Source organism: Panthera uncia (genome assembly GCF_023721935.1).
Source record: "Panthera uncia isolate 11264 chromosome B2 unlocalized genomic scaffold, Puncia_PCG_1.0 HiC_scaffold_24, whole genome shotgun sequence".
Taxonomy (NCBI): Eukaryota; Metazoa; Chordata; class Mammalia; order Carnivora; family Felidae; genus Panthera; species Panthera uncia.
In genome coordinates this window covers 49,473,193-49,494,922 of record NW_026057580.1, presented here as the reverse complement: position 1 = coordinate 49,494,922, position 21,730 = coordinate 49,473,193, and the positions used below count along the sequence as shown (strand labels likewise).

At 38.6% G+C, this 21,730-nt stretch overlaps 1 protein-coding gene across 4 annotated transcripts; it reads left to right on the top strand.

Moving 5' to 3' along the window:
* The first annotated feature begins 5,147 nt into the window (after window positions 1–5,147).
* On the top strand, window positions 5,148–21,436 carry SRSF12 (serine and arginine rich splicing factor 12). 4 transcript variants are annotated; one of them, XM_049652923.1, is made up of 5 exons: window positions 5,148–5,356; window positions 14,178–14,288; window positions 15,122–15,233; window positions 15,389–15,530; window positions 20,881–21,436. In XM_049652923.1, the coding sequence occupies exons 4-5, from the start codon at window positions 15,400–15,402 to the stop codon at window positions 21,248–21,250; spliced, it is 501 nt and encodes a 166-aa protein (XP_049508880.1). In that variant the 5' UTR covers window positions 5,148–5,356; window positions 14,178–14,288; window positions 15,122–15,233; window positions 15,389–15,399; the 3' UTR covers window positions 21,251–21,436. The 4 variants fall into 4 exon arrangements, with proteins under 4 accessions (XP_049508880.1, XP_049508877.1, XP_049508881.1 ...); XM_049652920.1 differs by lacking the exon at window positions 14,178–14,288 and adding an exon at window positions 13,711–13,817 and having other exon boundaries at window positions 5,202–5,356; window positions 15,132–15,233; XM_049652922.1 differs by lacking the exons at window positions 5,148–5,356; window positions 14,178–14,288 and adding exons at window positions 5,409–5,810; window positions 13,711–13,817 and having other exon boundaries at window positions 15,132–15,233.
* Window positions 21,437–21,730: the final 294 nt, after the last annotated feature.

The window sequence follows — 21,730 nt, the reverse complement described above, 5'->3', positions numbered from 1 at the left end:
CTGTCTCTCTCTGTCCCAAAAATAAATAAAAAACGTTGAAAAAAAATTAAAAAAAAAATAAAATAGAGGCACAAAGAACTTATTTCTTTTTTTTTTTTTTCAACGTTTTTTATTTATTTTTGGGACAGAGAGAGACAGAGCATGAACGGGGGAGGGGCAGAGAGAGAGGGAGACACAGAATCGGAAACAGGCTCCAGGCTCCGAGCCATCAGCCCAGAGCCTGACTCGGGGCTCGAACTCACGGACCGCGAGATCGTGACCTGGCTGAAGTCGGACGCTTAACCGACTGCGCCACCCAGGCGCCCCTGTGCCTCTATTTTAAACATAACTTATAGATTACTGATTTTAAAGACTTGCTCAGCAAGACAAATTTTAACAAGTTAAAAAAAGATTCTTAATTTTTCTTACTATTTTTTTTTTTTTTAATTTTTTTTTCAACGTTTTTAATTATTTTTGGGACAGAGAGAGACAGAGCATGAACGGGGGAGGGGCAGAGAGAGAGAGGGAGACACAGAATCGGAAACAGGCTCCAGGCTCCGAGCCATCAGCCCAGAGCCTGACTCGGGGCTCGAACTCACGGACCGCGAGACCGTGACCTGGCTGAAGTCGGACGCTTAACCGACTGCGCCACCCAGGCGCCCCTCTTACTATTTTCTTTATGGAAGTGTGATTTCAGTGAAAAGTTTAAAATCTGTTTACTTTTGAAAAGTGAGATAAAGAAATGATTGTATCTAAACTGGAAATAACTTTATCGACTTTCCTAAAATATTTTCCAGTTGAAGTCTGTCTCTTATGGGGAAAAATCATAGATCATAACTTTTATTTATTTTACTTATTTTTAGTGCTCACTTCGACAGCACATATACTATTTATTTTTATTGAGATATAATTGACATATTATATTGTATGAGTTTAAGATGCACAACAGTGTTGACTCTACACCTTTGTATACTGCAAGATGATTACTACTGTATCATTCACTAACACCTCCATGCTGTCACATAATTATTATTTTTTTGTGGTGAGGATAGACTGACATTTTTAAAATGTATTAAATGGAGGGCCACCTGGGTGGCTCAGTCAGTTAAGCACCAACTTTGGCTCAGGTCATGATCTCGCGGTTCATGAATTTGGTTCGTGAGTTCGAGCCCCACATGGGGCTTGCTGCTGTCAGCGCAGAGCCCCCTTAGGATCCTCTGTCCCCTTCTCTCTGCCACTCCCCGGCTTGCACTGTCTCAAAAATAAATAAACAAAAAAAACCCACAATAAAGTGTATTAAATGGAAAGCAGTAGTTACTGCAAAAAAACCCAGTATATTAAACTCTGCTATGAAAGAGGGACAATAGTCATTAAACAATGGTCAGCTTTTGCCAGTGGTATACTCCTTGGGAATTCTCTGGCAATTTAGAGAGAACATTAACTCTCCCAAGCCTGTAGGATCCCATTGGTAAAGAAAACAATGATTGATTTACTGAATGGCACCTAGCTAAATTCTAGGACTTAGGGTAAATATGTAAATGCTTGTGAGTCTAGTGACAGGCAGGGTATTTAGTCTTGACTTAAGCCTTTTCCCCACTGCTTTAAGAAGGCAAAGTACAGTTTCAACAGTTACTCATCTCAGCTGGTCTGAGGACCTGGTCAAGACACTGGCTAAGCCTACTGTTGTATAACCTTCTTTCATTGTCTGTTCTTGACCATGTCCCTCGTTGGGCCTTCCAAGTAGAAAACAGCTTACTGACACTTCTTTACACTTCATATTCAGAAACAGGAAGTGCGTACCTTTTTATGTAATGTAAATAATTATGGCTCCACAACTAAATTAATTTATTAAATAGCGTACACATTTAAGGTGTGCAACATGATGATTTGAGATATATACACAGTGAAATAAATACTACAGTCAAGCTATTTAACACGTCCATCTCCTTACAGTTACCATTTCCACAATTTACTTTAAATCAATTCCAGCTACTTTCAAAGTTCAAGTTTCTAACCGAAACTTTTACAGTTTAAAACCCTTCCTTCAGATACTTCTAGCAATAGGAACAACAACAACAACAAAAACCCACTCCTCATGCACTGTAAGACTTTTCACATACTCCTACAAAAGCTTTTTTTCAAACTGCAAAGAGCTTTCTAGGGCTTTTCCAATTTTATTTTATTTTTATTATTTTTAAAAAAATGTTTATTTTTGAGAGAAAGAGAGAAAGAGTGTGAGCAGGGGGGTTTGCAGAGAGAGAGAGAGGGAGACACAGAATCCGAAGGAGGCTCCAGGCTCTGAGCTGTCAGCACTGAGAATGACACTGGGCTCAAACAAACTGTGAACCACGAGATCATGATCCGAGCGGAAGTCGGATGCTTAACTGACTGGGCCACCCAGGTGCCCCAGGCATTTCCAATTTTAAAAAGGATTTTAAAAATAATAATCTGACAGTATCAAAGGTAAGAAGAAGAAAGTAAAATTCAGAGTATAATGCCTCCACTCAGAAAAAAATCCTATTTACATCTGGGCACATAAATACATCTATTTTTAACTAAGTAAATTCACAGTTTACATGGAGTTTTTACCCTACTTCATATGTCAGGCAATAGGTTTATTAATGACTCATTTTGCACAAAATCAAGTCTCTTTTCCCCACAAGGTCAGTATAATGGGTTGAACGGTGGCCCCAGAAAAGGTATGTCCAAGCCCTAATTCCCATATATGGCCTCATTTGTAAAAACAGGTCTTTGTAGCTACAATTAAGGATCCTGACATGAGATAAACCTGGATTATCTGGGTGGGCACCCAATCCAATGACAAGTATTCTTATAAGACAGAAGAGGAGAAGGTCATGTGAAGATGGAGGCAGAGACTGGAAATATGCAGCCTCAAGCCAAGGAATGCCTGCAGGCACCTGAGACTGACTGGAAGAAGCAAGGAAGGATTCTCCCCTAGAACCTTTAGAGAAAGTGTGGTCCTATTAACACCATGATTTTGCACCTCTGACCTCCAGAACTGTGAGAGAATAAATTTCTCTGTCTTTTTTAAAGATTTTATTTTTAAGTAAATCTCTACACCCAATGTGGGGCTGAACTCACAACCCTGAGATCAAGAGTTGCATGCTCCACCGACTGAGCCAGCCAGATGCCCCATAAATTTCTCTTGTTTTAAACAACTGCATCAGAGGTAACTTGTTATGACAGCCCTAGCAAACCAATATAGTCAGCATTCCAAACTTCCCTACTATAAACCAGGTCTGCTCCCCAGCCTCACTTTCCTGTTCTTCAGCTTTTGGCTCGTTTGCCTCATATCATTCCTATATTGCCTCAAAGTCACTGCATATGCTGTTTTCAGTGCATGGATTGCTCTTCTTCAGTCTTGAAATACCTCCCCAAGACTTCGGGTAAAAATTCAGTAACCCTCTAGCCCTGTTTGCCAACCACTATAAGGCCCCCTCTCCTTCAGCATAGAGCTCTTACCACAGCCCTTGTCATCGTCTATGTCTTTATTAGTTTTTAGATTCTCCCTCCCTACCAAATTGTAAGCTCTATGAGACTAGGAACGCTGACCACACCTCCTCATCCCTTTTATATTCCGTGTAGTCCTGTGCCTACTGTGCCAAAGTAATTCCTTTTTAAACGAATGGCCACTGTTCCAGAAGCGGTTCTAGACCTTGGGAAACTCTCACAGCCTTTGAGTCTGAGCTATGTAGGGTCACCCTATTATTTATCCTCCAAAATCTACCACTTCTGAGAATAAAAAGGAGTGTTATCAATAATTATAAGTTACCTGGGGGTGCCCGGATGGCTCAGTGGGAAGAGTGCATGACTCTTGATCTCGGGGTCATGAGTTCGAGCAACCATGCTGGGTGTAGAGATTACTAAATAAACAGAAACATATAAAAATAATAATTAACAAGTTACCTTGTTACAGTGCTGGGTAATGCCAATGAGAAGAGTAAACCTGAAAGCAGAAGTGTAACTAGAAAGGGCTGGGCTACATTTTGGAGCAAGGTAAGGAGGATACTTTAAATTTGCTTAATCACCAGGGCACCTGGGTGGCTCAGTCGGTTGGGGAACCAACTTCACTCAGGTCATGATCTCACAGATCTTGAGTTCAAGCCCCCTATCGGGCTCTGTGCTGACAGCCTGGAGCCTGCTTCGGATTCTGTCTCTCTCTCTCTCTCTCTGCACACCTCCCCCTCTCACGTTCTGCCTCTCTCCTTCCAGAGCAAATAAAAATTAAAAAAAAATTTTTAATTTGCTTAATTGCCACTGCCTTTTCACTGCTTTCTTCTACATCACGTCCTCATTTGCTCATTCGTTTATTGTTGCACCCTCTCTCTACAATAAGGGTTGGGACTTGGCCTGTAGTGTTGCTATATCCCACACCTAACACATTCCTGGTGCATAGTAGGCACTCAGTAAATATCTAAATGAATGTATCCACAGCTGAATAGTGTGCCCTAAGTGAAGAATCAAAACACAAACAAAACCCCCGAATCCTCACAATTTTAAAGCCTTATTAGGCTCAGGGCTAAAGGAACCGTAGGCGGAACTAGTGCCAAGGTCTTGGGCTGAGGATGTAAGGATGAAGGCCCCACGGGCCATCGGCTGTTCAGCAGTTGAACTCTACCTTCACGACCACCCACTCCGACGACTCCCAACACCCTCTCTCCGGATCCTCTATCCCCCGCCTCAGTTTCAGCTCCTAGGACCCCGCTGGCCTCCGCCCTCCTGACACTCTCTGACCCCAAGCGCCCCCTTTCCAGACCCCTCGGACTCCAGCCTCCAAGCTCCCCTCCTTCCCGGATCCCCGCGTACCTCGGCACCGCCCCATCCCCAGATCTTCTCGGAACCTGGGACCCTTCCACACCGCCCCCTCCCAGATCCTCTCTTGCACCGCCCCTTTCTTCTCAGATTCCCTCGGTCTGCGGGACCCCGCGCCGTCTTCTCCCCGGATCTCTTCGGACCCCGGGACTCCCGCACAGCCCCCTCCCCGGACCTTGGCAGACCCCGGCACCGCCCCCTCCTCGGATTCCCTGGATCTTCAGGACCCCGCGCCTCCCCCTCCCCGGATCCCCTCGGCTCGGGCTCCGCCCCCGCGCGGTCTGCACGGACAAGCTCGCGCCGCGCAGCGCCCCCCCGCCCCGCGCCCGCCTCTGCGGCTGCGCGCTCGCGGGGCCGAGGCCGAGGGGAGGGGGTCGCGCCGGGGGCCGGCGGAGCTGCTGTGGCGGCAGCGGCGACTGAGAGAAACGGAGCGAGCCTGGCGGCCGCGGGCAGGCCCAGAGGCAACGGAGGAAGCGGCCATGTCGCGCTACACGAGGCCCCCCAACACCTCCCTGTTCGTCAGGAACGTCGCAGACGCCACCAGGTGAGCGGCGGCTGCGGCCGCAGGTTGGCGCGCGGGGGAGGGGCCGGGTAACGGCAGCGTCGCGGAGCCGGGTCGCGGCCCCCGGCTGTGCCCGGCGCCTGCCCGGCCTCTGGCTGGGCCTGTGCTTTCCGCGGAGGCGCCCTTCCCGGGAGCGGTGCGAACCCTCGGGCTGCTCCAGGCCGGGGCGGGACTCGCGCCTCCCCTCTCCCGGCCGGCGTTCCGCCCCGGCGCAGCGCACCCCCGGGGCCGGGCCCCGCGCCCGGGAGATCGGTGCCCATCCTCTGCTTGAGGACCCGCGGCGCGCAGGCTTCTGCTTTCCCTGTAGCCAGGGTGCCTCCCCGCCCCTGGCCGAGAGTGTTTTCCCTCGGGCCAGTGCCTGCGATTCGACTCCTTTGTCGCCGTGCCCCGATAAAGCTGCGCGTCTTGTGTCCTAGATGAAGAGGAATTGGGGATGGTGAGAACGTATTATAAAATAATGCGTAGTACCTTGGGCCTTACTCTTCCCGTTCTCTGAGTGTGGTCTACTTACAAGGGATGCTGGTTACATTTTGCTGCACAATACAAAGGATGGCTTCAGTGAAAGAGATTTATGTTTTTCTATAAAGTTCAGAGTGCAGTGTAAACACCCATGATAACGGTTTGGATAGACTTCCCTGGTCCAGTGAGATGCTCTCGGTCCACACATCCCCCTCCCCGCCTTGAGAATTCTTGCCTACATAGTGCTTAAACATAAATATTAAGGAATGACCTCTTCATCATAAAGCACTTTCTCCCTTAACAGGAGCCAGAGGGAATGAATGATAGAGGGTGGGATAGGGGCATAAATAGACGTTTCCATTTCACTGGTTTTACCTAATTTATTCGCCGCTCAACCTTTTTAGGTATGCAATATCATCTTTATAATACACAAGGAAAACCTGAAGCTTAAGAGTTTTAATGATTTAACTGGGGCTTAATGGCTTCAAATATTCAAATATTGGAGCCCTTGACTCCAGAGCCATCTGGAGTTATCATTGTCGTTTACCTTTGAGGAGTAAATGTTCAGTATTTTTTTATTTGATCCCTTCTATTCTGTATGTCACAATTATAGAGTGTGGGTTAATATACCTTAATGACATCTAAAAGATGCGTGTGTTTATATTTCTCCTCTCAACCTGTTTATCAATACATAGAAAACAAATATTTATAATTTGGGTAGAGTAAAAAAAAAAAAAAAAAAAATCCTACAGTTAAAGACCACCTGAATCTAAATAAGCATCTCGTCTCTCTAGTGTGTCTACAAAAAAGAGAGAGAGAGAGGTTTCCAGTTCCAGTAGCCACAGGGGCTAGCCAGGGTAATATGAATGAGTAAAGTTGTTGGGTTATAAGGCACAATAGGATGGTGTGGATTGTAGCAAATAGAAAAGAACTCATGCCATATAAAGGGGATGGCAACTGGTACTACTAGCTGCAGCTAATTACTACATAGACATTTGGACTTGTTGCCACAAAGTCCTAATTTTCTAAAGAAACTGAAACCTGTGTTTGTGTAAACTCTGTTCCAAAATGCTGGCATTTATTTAATTGAATTATATGAGATTCCTGTTTTTGTAGATTTAAAAGCTGTAAAATATTGGCAGTTTTATGTTTCAGCACACCTTGAGGCCAAATAAAACACATCACATGACACATGTTTTCTGATCTAGATAATCCACCATGAGTAATCAAGACTGAAAATTGAGATTTATTGATTTCTTTTTCCAGTTTTTTCACCACTTTTTAGTACTGCCACTGGGGGCAATCATCTAGATTTGTATTAATGGAATAATAATCGCTGACATTTGTTGAGTATTCACTATGTGTTAAACACTGTACTAAACATTTTGCATATATTATCTTACTAGATTTTCCCAATAACCCTGTAATGTATGTTCTTTATTAATCCCATTTCACAGATTAGAAACTGAGGCTTGGAGAAATTAAGTTTCTTATCTAAAATTGCCCAGCTGCTGAATAGTTTTGTGAAGGTAGAATCATTACGTGTAACTTATATTAAAAGCTTTTTTGTACAGGGTGGCATGCAGTGTAAGTTAACTGGTAATATGGCAACTATAACAAAGCCAAATTTTATTTAAAATACTTCTTTGTGCCCCTCCCATGTGCGTGCTCTATCTCTCTCTCTCTCACACACACACACACACATAAAATAAATAATACAAACTTTTAAAAAATTTTAAAAATGGGTACCTACGTGACTCAGTCGGTTAAGCACCCTCTTTTGACTTCAGCTCAGGTCATGATCTCACGGTTCGTGAGTTCAGGCCCCACACTGGGCTCTGTGCTGACAGTGCAAAGCCTGCTTGGGATTGTCTCTCTCTCCCTCTGTCTCCCTCTCCCGTGTGCTCTCTCTCACACAAAATAAATAAACAAAAAAAATTTTTTTTGAATGCTTCTTTGCAGTAGCCATTTTAATATGTGCCATAAAGCACAAGACATTAAAAGGTATTATGGCTTAGCTTAAATTTTTTTTGGAATGAAATTGAGTATCAAAACTAAAGAAAGACTTGGGGCGGTTGGGTGGCTCAGTTGGTTAGGTGACCGACTTCGGCTCAGGTCATGATCTCACAGTTTGTGAGTTCGAGCTCTGTGAGCTCTGTGTCGGGCTCTGTGCTGACAGCTCAGAGCCTGGAGCCTGCTTCGGATTCTGCGTCTCCTTCTCTCTCTGCCCCTCCCCTGCTCACGCTCTGTGTCTGTCTCTCAGTAATAAATAAATGTTTAAAAAAAAAAAAAACTAAAGAAAGACTTAAAAATACATTTTAGGGGTGCCTGGTTAGCATAATCAGTGGAGCATGTGACTCGATCTCACGGTTATAGGTTTGAGTCTCGCGTTGGGTGTAGAGATTACTTTAAAAAATTTTTTGGGGCGCCTGGGTGGCGCAGTCGGTTAAGCGTCCGACTTCAGCCAGGTCACGATCTCGCGGTCCGTGAGTTCGAGCCCCGCGTCAGGCTCTGGGCTGATGGCTCGGAGCCTGGAGCCTGTTTCCGATTCTGTGTCTCCCTCTCGCTCTGCCCCTCCCCCGTTCATGCTCTGTCTCTCTCTGTCCCAAAAATAAATAAAAAACGTTGAAAAAAAATATTAAAAAAAAAAATTTTTTTAAACTTTAAAAAAAATTTTTAAAATACATTTCATGCTGTTTTAATTTGTATTATTTTTCTTTTCACTGGTGAAACAAGATCTGGTTCAGGAAGAATATTACTTTTAATATCTTTGCTTTTGCACTATGTAGAAGAATAATTTTTTTTAAATGTCAGATATAGTTTTCTAAGGGAACAAAGTAATGTCCAAATCCCAAATATAACATTCTCATTTTGATGCATAACATCATGTTAGGTTGGGAAGCAACCGTCAAGTACCTCGTTTGACATAATTAGTAGCATTCTTTGGTTACAGTGTGTATGAGACTATATTGATATTGATGGTGATACGGAAAAAGCATTAAACAGAATTCAGCAAGATTCATGAGAAAAAGTGTCAGCAAACTGGAATAGAAGGGAACTTCCCCAGCCCAATAAAGGGTACCTATGAAAAGCCTATAGCTAACAAGATACTTAATGGTAAAAGCCGAATGCTTTTCCCCTAAGATCAAAACAAGCCAAACATGCCCACTCTTACAACCTCAATTCATCATTTTGTTGCAGGCCCTAACCAGTGTAACAAGGGAAGAAAAATAAATAAAAAACATAAAAATTATAAAGATAGAAGCAAAACTTGTCCCTATTCTTAGGTGACATGTTTATGTAAACCTTAAGTAATGAGTTAGTAAGTTATCAGAATACCAGATAAACTTACAAAAAATCTGTTTCTATATATTAGCAGTAAACAGTTGAAAATGAAAAATTTAAAACAATTTCATTTGCCTTAGTATCAAAAAAACAGAAATAAGTTTAACAAGAACAACAACAAAACATGTAATAAAAACCTTTACACAAAAAACTACAATATAGTGCCAAGAGAAAGAAGACAACATAAATTGATATACCATGTTCTTGGATTCGAAAACAAAATGCTAAGTTATCAGTTCTCCCCAAACTGATTATATTATAGATTCAAGACGTTCCTGATCAGAGGCTGTTAAAAAAATAGAAACTGGGGGCACCTGGCTGGCTCAGTCAGAGTATGCCACTCTTGATGTTGGGGTTGTGAATTCGAGCCCCATGTTGGATGTAGAGATTACTAAAAAAAATAATAAATAAATTTGAAAAATACATGAAATAGGAAGTGACAAGTTAATTCTAAAATATATTGATATGGAAAGGATCTAGACTAGCCAAAATAATCTAGGAAAAGATCACTGAAGTTGGAAGACTCACCTGACATAAGACCTACTAAAAATATATAGTAATCAAGAAAGTGTGATATTGGCCTAAGGATGGACAAATAGATTAATAGAACAGAATAGAGAGTCCATAAATAATCCACACTTACAGAGTCAGCTGATGTTTAACAAAGGTACCAGTGGAAAAAGGAAAAAGGAAAATCTTTTCAACAAATGGACAGTGCATACTGGGGAAAATGAACTGCAGCCTATACTTCACGTCACAATTTGAGCTGGATCATCAATTGAAATGGAAAAGATAACAAAATAAAGCTTTTAGAAGAAAACATAGAAGAATGTCTTTATGACCTGGGGATAGGCAAAGATTTCTTATAGGACAAAGAAAGCAATTACCATAAAAGAAAAAAGAATATTGAAAAATTAGATTTCTCTAATTTAAAATTCTTGTTCATTAAGAAATGCTATTAAGAGAGTAAATAGTCATGCTACAGACTGAGAGAAAATATTCACAAAACATACACAAAGCAATACAAAGGACTTTTTTTCAGAATATGTAAAGAACTTTTACAACTCAGTAGTGAAAGAGACAAACATTAAAAATGGGCAGAAAGCTCCAACAGACACTTCACAAGGAAAATTAGCACATGAAAAAGTGCTTGAGATCATTTGTGATTTGGAAGTGCAAATTAAAACCACAGTGAGAGGGCTCCTGGGTGGCTCAGTTGGTTAAGTATCCAACTTTATTCAGGCTCAGGTCATGATCTCACTGTTAGTGAGATCAAGCCCCATGTAGGGCTCTGTGCTGACAGCGACCAAGTCTGCTTGGGATTCTCTCTCCCTCTCTCTTCCCCTTCCCCTTGTTCTTCTCTCACAAGATAAATAAACATTAAACCAAAAAAAACCACCACAGTGAGATTCCACCTAACTCCCACTTCAATGGCTAAGATAAAAAACAAAAAAACCAAAAATCTGACAACCTAGAAAGTGCTAACAAAGATTAGCCTAACTGAAACTCATACATTGTGGGTGGGAGTATAAAATGGCACAACCACTTTGCAGGACTGTGGCAGTTTCATAAAAATTACAGTATATAAAAATTACACATCTTCTTTAACCCAGAAATACTGCTGGTAGGTATTAACAGGAAACAACTGACCCATAACACATGAAAATATGTTGCACCTAACTGGTTGTTAGGTAAATTAAAATTAAAACATTAAGATACCCATTCACTTTATATGCTTCAGGATGATAAGAATTAAAAGTGTTAATGAGGAGGTGGAGCAGTGGAATTCTTATGTAGGTTTTGAGGAGTATAGGTTGATTTGGTCACTTTGGAGAACATGTAGTTCTCTTCATGTAGTTCAGTAGAAGCTGAAGATCAGCGTGCTCTCCGGCCCACCAGTTGCATTGTGATGCATCCCAGGAATCTAGCAGAGCTCTGCATGGCACTTGTATCATAACATATGCTGCAGCATAGTTTGCAGTTTAAAAAACAGATAGCATCTTAAATGTTTATCCACAGAAAGATGGATAAGTAAATTTTGATTTATTGATAATACCAATACAGAGTTAAAATGAGTGAACTAGGGCTACATAGAGAAATTTCAAGGGAGGAGAAGGAGTAAAATTATATAAATAGTCTGATACCATTTATATGAAGTTTGACATATACAAAAACATGTAATTAGGGATATATTAATTTACAGTAAAAATACAAAATTATGCAGAGGAATAATAAACACCAATGATTGTCTCTAAGGTAGAATAATACATCTTGTTTCTAAAAAAATCACTGAAAATGATGACAAATATTGAGATATACTAAATCTTGGTGGATACATAAGTGTTTATTGTATTCTCTATTTTCTGAATGTCAAAATAGATGACACCAAAAATACAAAAATAAATGAGAGCAAAACAACAGCTAATAGCTGTGGCAGTGGTGACAATGGGAGCCAGCTCTTTTGGAAGTTTGGCTTCTTCAGGTTTCTGTCACCCTTGGCTTCTGGGATTCCAAGCCTCCGTGACACACATTGCCCCAGCCTCCATTACACCATCTAGGATCCTTTTCCTGTCAGACACTCACATTTGTTGAAGGGATTGGTTGCCTCAGAAAATTCATTTGAAGTCTAGCTTTGCTGCTGGCTATATGTACCTCTGGGCAAGGTAACTTCTCTCATTCTCATTCTCCTTGACTCTTAAATGGTAACTCAATATTTTGAGTGCCTACTTTGTGCCAAGCAATGATGCTAAGGTACACTGGTGAAGACACCTGCTTTAAAAGTGATTCTCAACCCTGATTCTCAGAATTGCCTGTGAAACCCTTAAAAAAACTAAACCTACCTGGGGCCCACCAGGGGAAGTACTAATTGGGTCCAAGGTTAATGCATCAGGCTGGAGTACCTGTTTTTATAACATCTCCTTCACAAATGATTCTAATACTCAGGAATGGCTGAGAGTCATTACCCTGTTGTCTTGTGTTCTGTGGTAGCAGGAATGTTGTTCTCCATCACATCGCTACAGGCTGGCCAGAGTAGGTGCTCAGTAAATATTTGTTGAATGAGTAAATGAAAGAAAGACATTGTCACTACCCTCCAAAGATAATAGTTTCAGGGAAGGCAGACAATTAAACATTTTAGATTAAGTATTAAATGAAAAAAAGTACAATAAAGGATGTCATGTCAGTTGCACTGTGTGGTGAATTCACATCTCTAGCTTTAATCACTGACTTTTAGTCTTGAAAGGAAAATAAATTTATTTAATAATAATTTTCAGTTGTTTACATAACTCTTTTTTTTAAAGATTTTATTTTATTTTTTTGAGTGATCTCTGCACCCAACATCGGGCTCGAACTCACAACCCCGAGATCAAGAGTTACATGCTCTACCTACTGAGCCAGCCAGGCCCCCTGTTTACCGAGCTCTTACGGATGTTCAGCCATCACCTCAAATCCAGCATTTCTTTTGCCTCTCTCCTCCCTCATCAATCTAACTTCTCTTTTCCAGCGATCTCATTTTTGTCATGGACACTGTCTTTCTTCCATTTGCCCAAGCTAGCAGCTTTGCAGTCATCTTTGAGTCTTCTTTCTGCATAATATGTTTTGAAGGACTCTTATTTCTTCTGGGCCACGTTTTGTGCTCATAGCTTGATGCTGAATCTCTAAGATCTCCATGAGGCGGTACGGTGCAGTGATTCAGAACACAGACGAGTGTCAGGTTGTGGATGTTTGATTCTAGTTCTATCATATGCTGGCTTGCTGACCTTAGGTGAATTCATCTGTCTGTGCCCTCACCTTTAAACAACCATAAAATTGTTAGCATTAAGGTGAACAGTAGCTGGATTGTAAATGTACTCTAATTGTCAGCTATAAATGCTAAGTATTTTGTCTCTTCAGTTTAAGTTGTTGCTCCATGAAGACAAATAAGCTAAATATTCCTTTGGTGTCCCCTTTTTAGTACCTGTCACAGTAGAAGGCATATAGGAGGCTTAAAAATACTTATCAAATTTAAGAATATGGTAGTTATTTTGCTTTATGTTTAATAGTAAAACAGTTTTCTTTAAAGCCTGAGAAATAATTTTAGGACTTCTTTAGCAGCTAATCCTTGCCATCTGAAAACAAAATTAACATAAACGTGAAATTATAGTGAGGCAAATGAATGTGTTCTTAATGAAATAGTTAACAGAACTTTTTATATTGACAATTGAAATATCTTTTAATAAAAGTCACTTTCAAAGATGGATAATAACTTTCCTTGGTCATTTTTTCCCCAATCCGAACAGCCACCTGGAGTGCTTATAAAAATACAGATTTCCAGCCCCTAATGCAGATCTTTTAAATCAGAATCTCTACAAGTGAGGCCTGAGGATTTGCTTTCTTTTTTCCTCCTTCCTAAACCCTGGGTGATTATTATGACAATTTTAGATAATACTGGTCTAGATAATACTTTCTTTTGAAGGTTTCAACTGGATTTCCGTAGGCAAAATATTTTAATACAGCTATTCATATTTCTTTGCCTTATTTCTAAAACACTTCAGGCCTGAGGACTTGCGCCGTGAGTTTGGTCGCTATGGCCCTATAGTAGACGTTTACATTCCACTTGACTTCTACACCCGCCGCCCAAGAGGATTTGCTTATGTTCAATATCCTTTGTTTTACTGTGTGCATATGAATGTACTGTATATCTGTGCAGATATGCATGTGTATTCAGGAGCATATGTTATGAGATTAATATTGCCTAATTAAATGTGTTTATTTCTCTATCTCAGAAAATCTAAAGCAGTCCACAGTAGCTGGCAAGCACCCCCCAGTTTGAACCAACCTGTTAGCTAGAATCCAAGCATAAACCAAGCAGGCAAGAAAAAAGGCACCTAAAGTTCAAGCATCAAGGAGTAAAGAGGGAGGGTGGACACAGATATAAAGACCTGGAAGAGGGGAAGTCTTTATCAAGCAAAAGACAAAGCCAACACCAGGTTGAGACTTCGGCTTTCCTACATTTATTCAGAGTTCCAGAGTCAAAGCCAAGTCTGATTTTGTTGGTTCTGCGTCTCTTATAAAGTCCATCTTGCAAGCCTTAAAGAGTAAAGGTCAAGGTTCAAGATCAAGTGACATTGAGGTAATTGCCAAAGTCTCATTTTGTATTGCGTTTCTTGAGCTTTTTCTGTTTTCTATTTTTAAAAAATTAAACCCGTGAACAACCTCCTGAAAAACAGCTAGTCATTTTCTATAGTTTATTTCCATTTTAGTCAGGTTTAATATATAATTTACGTAGGTAAGGAAGTTTAGTGGGGTATTACAAACCAATATATGTAACTCCAGATGTTCACAGATTGCTTTTGTGTTTTTTTTATAATTATATCCCAAGTAATAAAAACATAAAAGTATTTTAAAATAGTAGGTTCAAAAGTAAATATCATTTTTAAAGGTGTAATATTTTAAGTTACATGTATCTTTGCAGTTTTGTTTATAGTAAGTAATTTTTCCTAAATGTCATAATCAAAAAGCCTTTTAGTGAAAGAGTAATTATAATTTCAGAATAAAGGCTTCTGTATGATGAAAAACCTGATGAATCTTTTACCTGAAAGAAGGGAGAGCCTAAACAATTTTTTTTTTAATCCTAGCCAGTGTTGGACTTATTTTTTTCTCATAACATGTTCTTTCACATTATAAATGCATACTGCAGCTACACTAATGTGTGCATTAGAAGTGTAGTTACACGTTTGTTTCTGTTCTTACTTTTAGATGGATTCTTCTAAATCATAAGGGGACATTTTGTTTTCATAATAAAAGTGAAATTTCTGATTTTATATATATATGTGTGTGTATATATATATATATGAGCTTAATAACTTGGAGTTGTTTTTTCCTATTAATTTCATGTCACATGTAAATAATTCTATAAAAATAATATTTTTACTTGATATCTGATGTTCAAAGTATCCTTAACAGCTAGTCATATTTGAAGATGTTCGCGATGCTGAAGATGCTCTTTATAACCTCAATAGAAAGTGGGTATGTGGCCGTCAAATTGAAATACAGTTTGCACAAGGTGATCGAAAAAGTAAGTGTGACTAAACATTAGATCTTGTTTATTCAGCAGAATGAGTTTTAGCTCTGACAGATTTTTTTTTTTTAATTTTAAATTCTTTCAGAAAAGAATACTATTTGAATAGCTGTTACTGAGGTTTTCAGGTAATAAATTATTTCATATTCTAGCACCAGGCCAAATGAAATCAAAAGAACGTCACCCTTGTTCTCCAAGTGATCATAGGCGGTCAAGAAGCCCCAGCCAAAGGAGAACTCGAAGTAGAAGCTCTTCATGGGGAAGAAATAGGAGACGATCTGATAGCCTTAAAGAGTGAGTACAAAATACAGGAGGATTGAAAACTTAATTTTCTACTTTTTCTGGAAAACATTTTAAAGGGTTTTCAAAAACAGGCCTCAGAATCATTTTGTTTAATATACATAAAGGTCAACTTTTTTAAAAACGATATGCTCCTCTCTATTTGAAGTGTATTGTTATTTAACTTGAGTATATTGGGTACCTTCCAGTGTTTTTATTTCATGACAGACTTAATTTTAACCTTTTTAAATAGAAAAGTAATATGTACTGAAGAAAAAACAAAAAATTTTAAAATGTATACTTGACATATAAAGTGGAACTAAAAAAAATAAAGTTTTCCTAACTGAACAGAATAATTAAGAATTTAAGTTCGGGATGACTAAAAACTCATAAGAAATATAATCACTTGTGACAGGAGATTGAACTTAAAATTAATGTAAATCAATATATTTATAAAAGGTAAGTTATTTTCAAAAACAAATTATAAGTATGGTACTATTCTAAGAAGACATGAAAATAGTAAGTTTTTTCAGAAAAAAGATATTTGCAGGTTATTTATATTGCTAGCCAGGACTTTGTTTCTGTTAGAATAATAGTAAATCACTAATAATAAAAAATAATTAAAAAAATAGTAAAACACAATGAAAATTAATTAACTTGAAGTTATTTAAATAATAACTGAAATTGTATTAGCATTCTTAAATTCTTAAATAATTGTATTTATCTTGAGTTTTAGTGCTGTAATTTTTTCATAGACATGTAGAATTTTAAGGTAAATTTTCTTTAAGAATGATCAGCTTTGGGGTTCAGTCAGTGGAACATGCAACTCTTGCTCTTGATCTTGGGGTCATAAGTTTGAGCCTCATGTTGGGTGTAGAGTTTACTTTTTTTTTTTTTTTTTAATGTTTATTTATTTTTGGAGGAGAGAGAGACAGAACATGAGTGGGGGAAGAGCAGAAAGAGAGGGAGACACAGAATCCCAAGCAGAGTCCATGTCAGCACAGAGCCTGACATGGGGCTCGAACCCACAAACCATGAGATCATGACCTGAGCCGAAGTCGGATGCTTAATTGACTGAGCCACCCAGGTGCCAAGTGTAGAGTTTACTTTAAAAAAAAAAAAAAAGAGAGGTGCCTGGGTGGCTCAGTCAGTTAAGCATCTGACTTCAGCTTAGGCCATGATCTCATGGTCCATGAGTTTGAGCCCTGCATCCAGCTCTGTGCTGACAGCTCGGAGCCTGGAGTCTGCTTCAGATTCTGTGTCTTCCTCTCTCTCTGCCCCTCCCCTGCTCATCCTTATCTCTCTTTCTCAAAGATAAATAAACATTTAAAAAATGTAAAAAAAATGATCAGCATTTACACGAATATCCTTTTTTCTGTGAGAAATAAGAGCACTCCTGGGCCACATGTAGTACACCTAAACTCTATATAGGCCCATATAACTTAAGATCAAAGATCACCAGGGCTGCTCACTTTCACTCTGATCCCTCCGTTCCTCAACTCCAAGAGCCTAGCCAAGAAAAAGCGCAGTGTATGGTATATGTACCAGAGCTAGAGAGTTAATCTTTGCCCCAGGTTCCCAGATTTAAAAACACGACTGTGGAGTGACCTGACTCCAATCCCTCCAGCCAAGTGGAAGTCAAAGATAGGAAGTGAGAACTACATCTACCTTCTATGAGTTTTTAATATCCAGGAATCCTGATTGCTAGAAAATATGGCCCTGTCAGGGCTCTAGGATCTTACGTAGCAGTTCAGTACTTCTCCTTGTGTGTGAAAAAATATGTTGATTTGGCCCATCCTTAGGGAGGCATGAAGCAGGGAGGAAGCCCTAAGCACCTTTTATAATCCAGGAAAACCCAGTCAGGATTGAGCCATTACCGAGATTGGTGAAGAAATATTTAGAAACAGTCCTATCTGGAACATGATCTCTTTTATCATATTTTCTCTGATAGTATAAGAATATAAAACCTCCTTTGCATCTATGGAGAACAGTCAAGTTTGTCCATGGCTAAGGGAAAGCCATTTTCCCATTGATTCATTATTTGAGATTTAGCTCTGATATATAGTTTCTATATTTAAAATACAAAATTATATTTATAGAACTTAAAACATAGTGAAAGCAAATCAAGATTTTAAAAAACTTTTACATGCCTTATATATAGGAAAGCCACACTGATAACAGTGGTACTGCTTCTGACTTTACGGAGGATATAAGGAAGTAATGTTCAACAGTTTACATTACTATGAATTTTATATTTATATACTATACACATATATATTATATATATGTATACATATAACTATACATATGTAGAAACTATACATATATATTTTAGCATAAGTTTAGAATGATACAGGTGGTATGTATAAAATGAATGAATTATTTATTTATTATTTTTAAATGAATGATGTTTATATCAAAGATTAAAGGAGGTATAATATTGTGCCTAACGCAACAACTGTTGTAACTTAATAATATCCATTGGCCCTTGTGAAGAAGACAAGTTTGTGAAAGAAAAAAGAAAAGTAAATTGCACATTTTATTCATTAGGAATGTCAGTTGTTTCCCAAATGTATTAGAGCCATAGTTAACCAGTTTTTCTCCTGATTAATCAAAAAACGGCAAATATTCACATCATTTTATGCCTCCTAGTAAAAGTAAAGTATAACACTTAGCTGGAGAAAATTTAACAATGTCTATTGGGGCGCCTGGGTGGTTTAGTTGTTTGAGTGTCTGACTTCGGTCAGGTCATGATCTCCCAGTTCGTGGGTTTGAGCCCCACATAGGGCTCACTGCTGTCATTGCAAAGCCTGCTTCAGATCCTTTGTCCCCTTTTTTCTCTGTCCCTCCCGCACTTGTGCTCTCAGTCTTAAATATAAATAAAACATTTAAAAAATAGGTTATAGTATAAAAAAAAATGTCCATAAATTATCCCAAATCATCATGAAGTATCAGGAATAGAAAGAACCACATCTTCTTGTAACAATGCTGTTTTGCTTTGTACTCATCATAAGATCATTGCTTGATCTCTCTGACCTCAGTTTTTTCCATTTGTAAAATTATAGTATAGAGAATGCAAATCTTACCTAGTTCTCATGACATTCATAAGGATCAGATTTTGTGTGTGCATATGTGCATGCGTATGAATGAAGTAGTGTATGTATAAGCCTAACATATACTATAAGTAAATACAGTATAAGTGCTATTATCTTAGACTAAAATGAGGTCTCTTATTTTGTCTTTAGTGGATATGGATAAAAAAACAAACTAGTGGGGCGCCTGGGTGGCTCAGTCACTTGAGTCTTATTCTTGATTTCAGCTCAGGTCTTGATCTCACGATTTGTGAGTTCGAGCCCCACGTTGGGCTCTGCGCTCTCAGCATGGAACCTGCTTTCGATCCTCTGTCTCCCTCTCTCTGCCCTTCCCTTACTCACATTCTTTCTCTCCAAAATAAACACTTAAAGAAAATTATTCTATCAAGAATGTTACTTGTTAAATGCATTAAGAAGCCGACTGGGAAAGCTATCACTTTGTTAACAGTTTTACTTAAAGTAATAAAACCTTTGTTATATAAGCAAAAGAAAAAAAATTACTCTATCATTTCTTGATATTTATAGTCAGCTGTCAGTCTTAATGTTGCTCCTTTACAGGTAATGTATCTTATTCTCCAGGGTTTACTGAGCTGCTTGAAATTGTGAGTTGATGCTTTTCATTAGTTTGGGAAAATGCTAGGCTATTATCTCTTCAAATATGGCTTCTGCCTCGTCCATTTTTTCTTTTTGGCTGTGTGACTGTGTACATATCTCTTAGGCTTTGTTCTGGATTTCTTAAAATTCCTTTTCTCTCATTGTGTTTCAGTATATATGTTTTTCTAATAATCTGTTTTATAGTTCAGTTCACTTTTTCTTCTGTATATTGATTGCTGTTAAATTTATCTAGTGACTTTTACATTTCAGATATATATTTTCAGTTCTTAAAATGTCCATTTGTTTCTTTCTACAGATTCCAATATTCTGTTGAACTTCTCCATTTTTTAATCTGTTTTGCCTGTCTTCTTATTTTCTTGATAGGACATTGGTCGTAGTCATTTTTAAAAATTCCTGTCTGAATAATGCCAATATCCAAATTACTTTGGGTCTGTTTTTTTTTTTTTTTTTTTTTTTTTTGTCTTGTATTTCCTTAGCTTTTAGTCATTTTTATCTATTTTTGACATATTTCATGGATTTCTTTATTGGATGTTGGACATCGTCGATGAAAACTTGCAGTGCTTTGGATGATATCCTCCAAAGGAAGTTTCTTCTAGTAGGTGGAGGAGTATTGGCAGATCACCTTGATCTTTTCAAGGCTTGTTTGAGGCATTGTTAAGACTGATCGGTAGGATATGGCCCTTCTGGGTTCTTAATTGAAAGCCTGGGTTGTTACTCAAGGCTCTTTGACCTTTTGGGGGTTGAACTCCAGCCTCTCTCCCCAGCACTGTGTGTCTGATAGAATTTCATCTTAATTCTTGAATCTTCCATCTGCTCTTTTTCTTGACCTCTAGGAGTCTCATCCTTTATGTGCACAGCTTAAAAGATGGCCAGTGACTTGAAGAGAATTTGTAGGCAAATTTTAGGAGATTTCTTGACTGCCATTTTCTCATCTCTGAGATTTTGCCTCTTTAGTCCCAACCATTTTGGTAGTCCTGAATCCTAATTTGTCTGTTAATATGCTTAGTCAAATAGCCATTTTCTGTTTGGGTTCAGTTCCACCATGCCAACATTTGGAACATGGTCTTTGTAAAAGAGCCATGGTTTGTAACCCCTCAAGTTCTGCTAGGGTTGGTTGGTTATTCTCTAATACCTTTAAACAGTTGTTTTATAAATGTTGTTTAGCTTCTTTATATAGCTGTTTTCCGTGGGAAGATTAGTCTAATACAAGTTGCTCTATCATGGTGGGATTCAAAAGTCCTGCATTTGGTTTTGGTTTTGGTTTTGGTTTTTATAAGCATTATTTAATAAACTTTAAATAGTTACTTTCTCTCTTTTTTTTAATCTTTTTTTCCCTTCAGATTTTCATACCTCTTAGGAGTTGTATAACCCAGATTTATTATGCAGGGCATTTTTCAGAACTGACCTGTATCATAAGATAAATCTAGCAAAGTAAAAATCTTTTGGTCATACATTCTAGTATAACAAATATTACAGACTTGGTACTTACATTTGAACTAAAAGCATGCATAGCAAAATTAAAATTGTTTCTTTTAGTTTATCCAGTGAAATCATAACTAATATTATGTAAAATGTATACATTCCTAAAGTTGCTGTTTCTAAACCTATTAAATGTTTTTGTGTGAAATATATACTGTTAACATTATGGATATTTGCAGGTCTCGACACAGGCGATTTTCTTATAGCCAATCTAAATCTCGCTCCAAATCACTACCAAGGCGGTCTACCTCAGCAAGGCAGTCAAGAACTCCAAGAAGGAATTCTGGTTCTAGAGGACGGTCAAGGTCCAAGTCGTTACCAAAAAGATCCAAGTCAATAGGAAAATCACAATCAAGTTCACCTCAAAAGCAGACTAGCTCAGGAACCAAATCAAGATCACATGGAAGACATTCTGACTCCATAGCAAGATCCCCTTGTAAATCTCCCAAGGGGTATACCAATTCTGAAGCTAAAGCACAAACAGCAAAACACTCTCATTTTCGATCACATTCCAGATCTCGGAGTTATCATCATAAAAACAGCTGGTGAACAGCAGCAGAAGAGTGCTACATAGTCTTGAATATAAGTCATTAAACCTCTCATTATGCTAAATAAAAATTCTTCAAGGCTTATAGAAAATGTGAGTTACTTTGGGCATGTGCAACAAATAAAGTCTCTCTAGCTTTGGGTTAATAAAGATTTGGTCTCAATTTAAAGGGCCCATACCACAAATTATGATGTGTCTGATGTCACCATTTTATGGACCATTTTTTGTTTACCTTGTGGCAGAATGGTACTTTTCAAAAGAAATGGGTAAACTGAAATTAATGTAGAAAATTCTACTTGGATATTAAGTATTAGTAATACTGATACATTTTACATAAAGATTTTTTACTTTAAAGCACTTTTACTTTCATGTAAAAAATAATGACTGTATAATTGCAAAGGGAAGACTTAAACTATTTGACACCTTATGTCTCTGTTGTATCTTCTCTTTAAACTTGGACCAATTCCTAGTGGCTATTAGTT

Excerpts from the sequence above, each read along its gene's own strand:
- SRSF12 (XM_049652920.1), top strand. The coding sequence starts at position 5,292 with ATGTCGCGCTACACGAGGCCCCCCAACACCTCCCTGTTCGTCAGGAAC. Across the intron at positions 5,357-13,710 it reads AACGTCGCAGACGCCACCAG|GCCTGAGGACTTGCGCCGTG; the intron begins GTGAGCGGCGGC and ends AAAACACTTCAG. Across the intron at positions 15,531-20,880 it reads CGATCTGATAGCCTTAAAGA|GTCTCGACACAGGCGATTTT; the intron begins GTGAGTACAAAA and ends GGATATTTGCAG.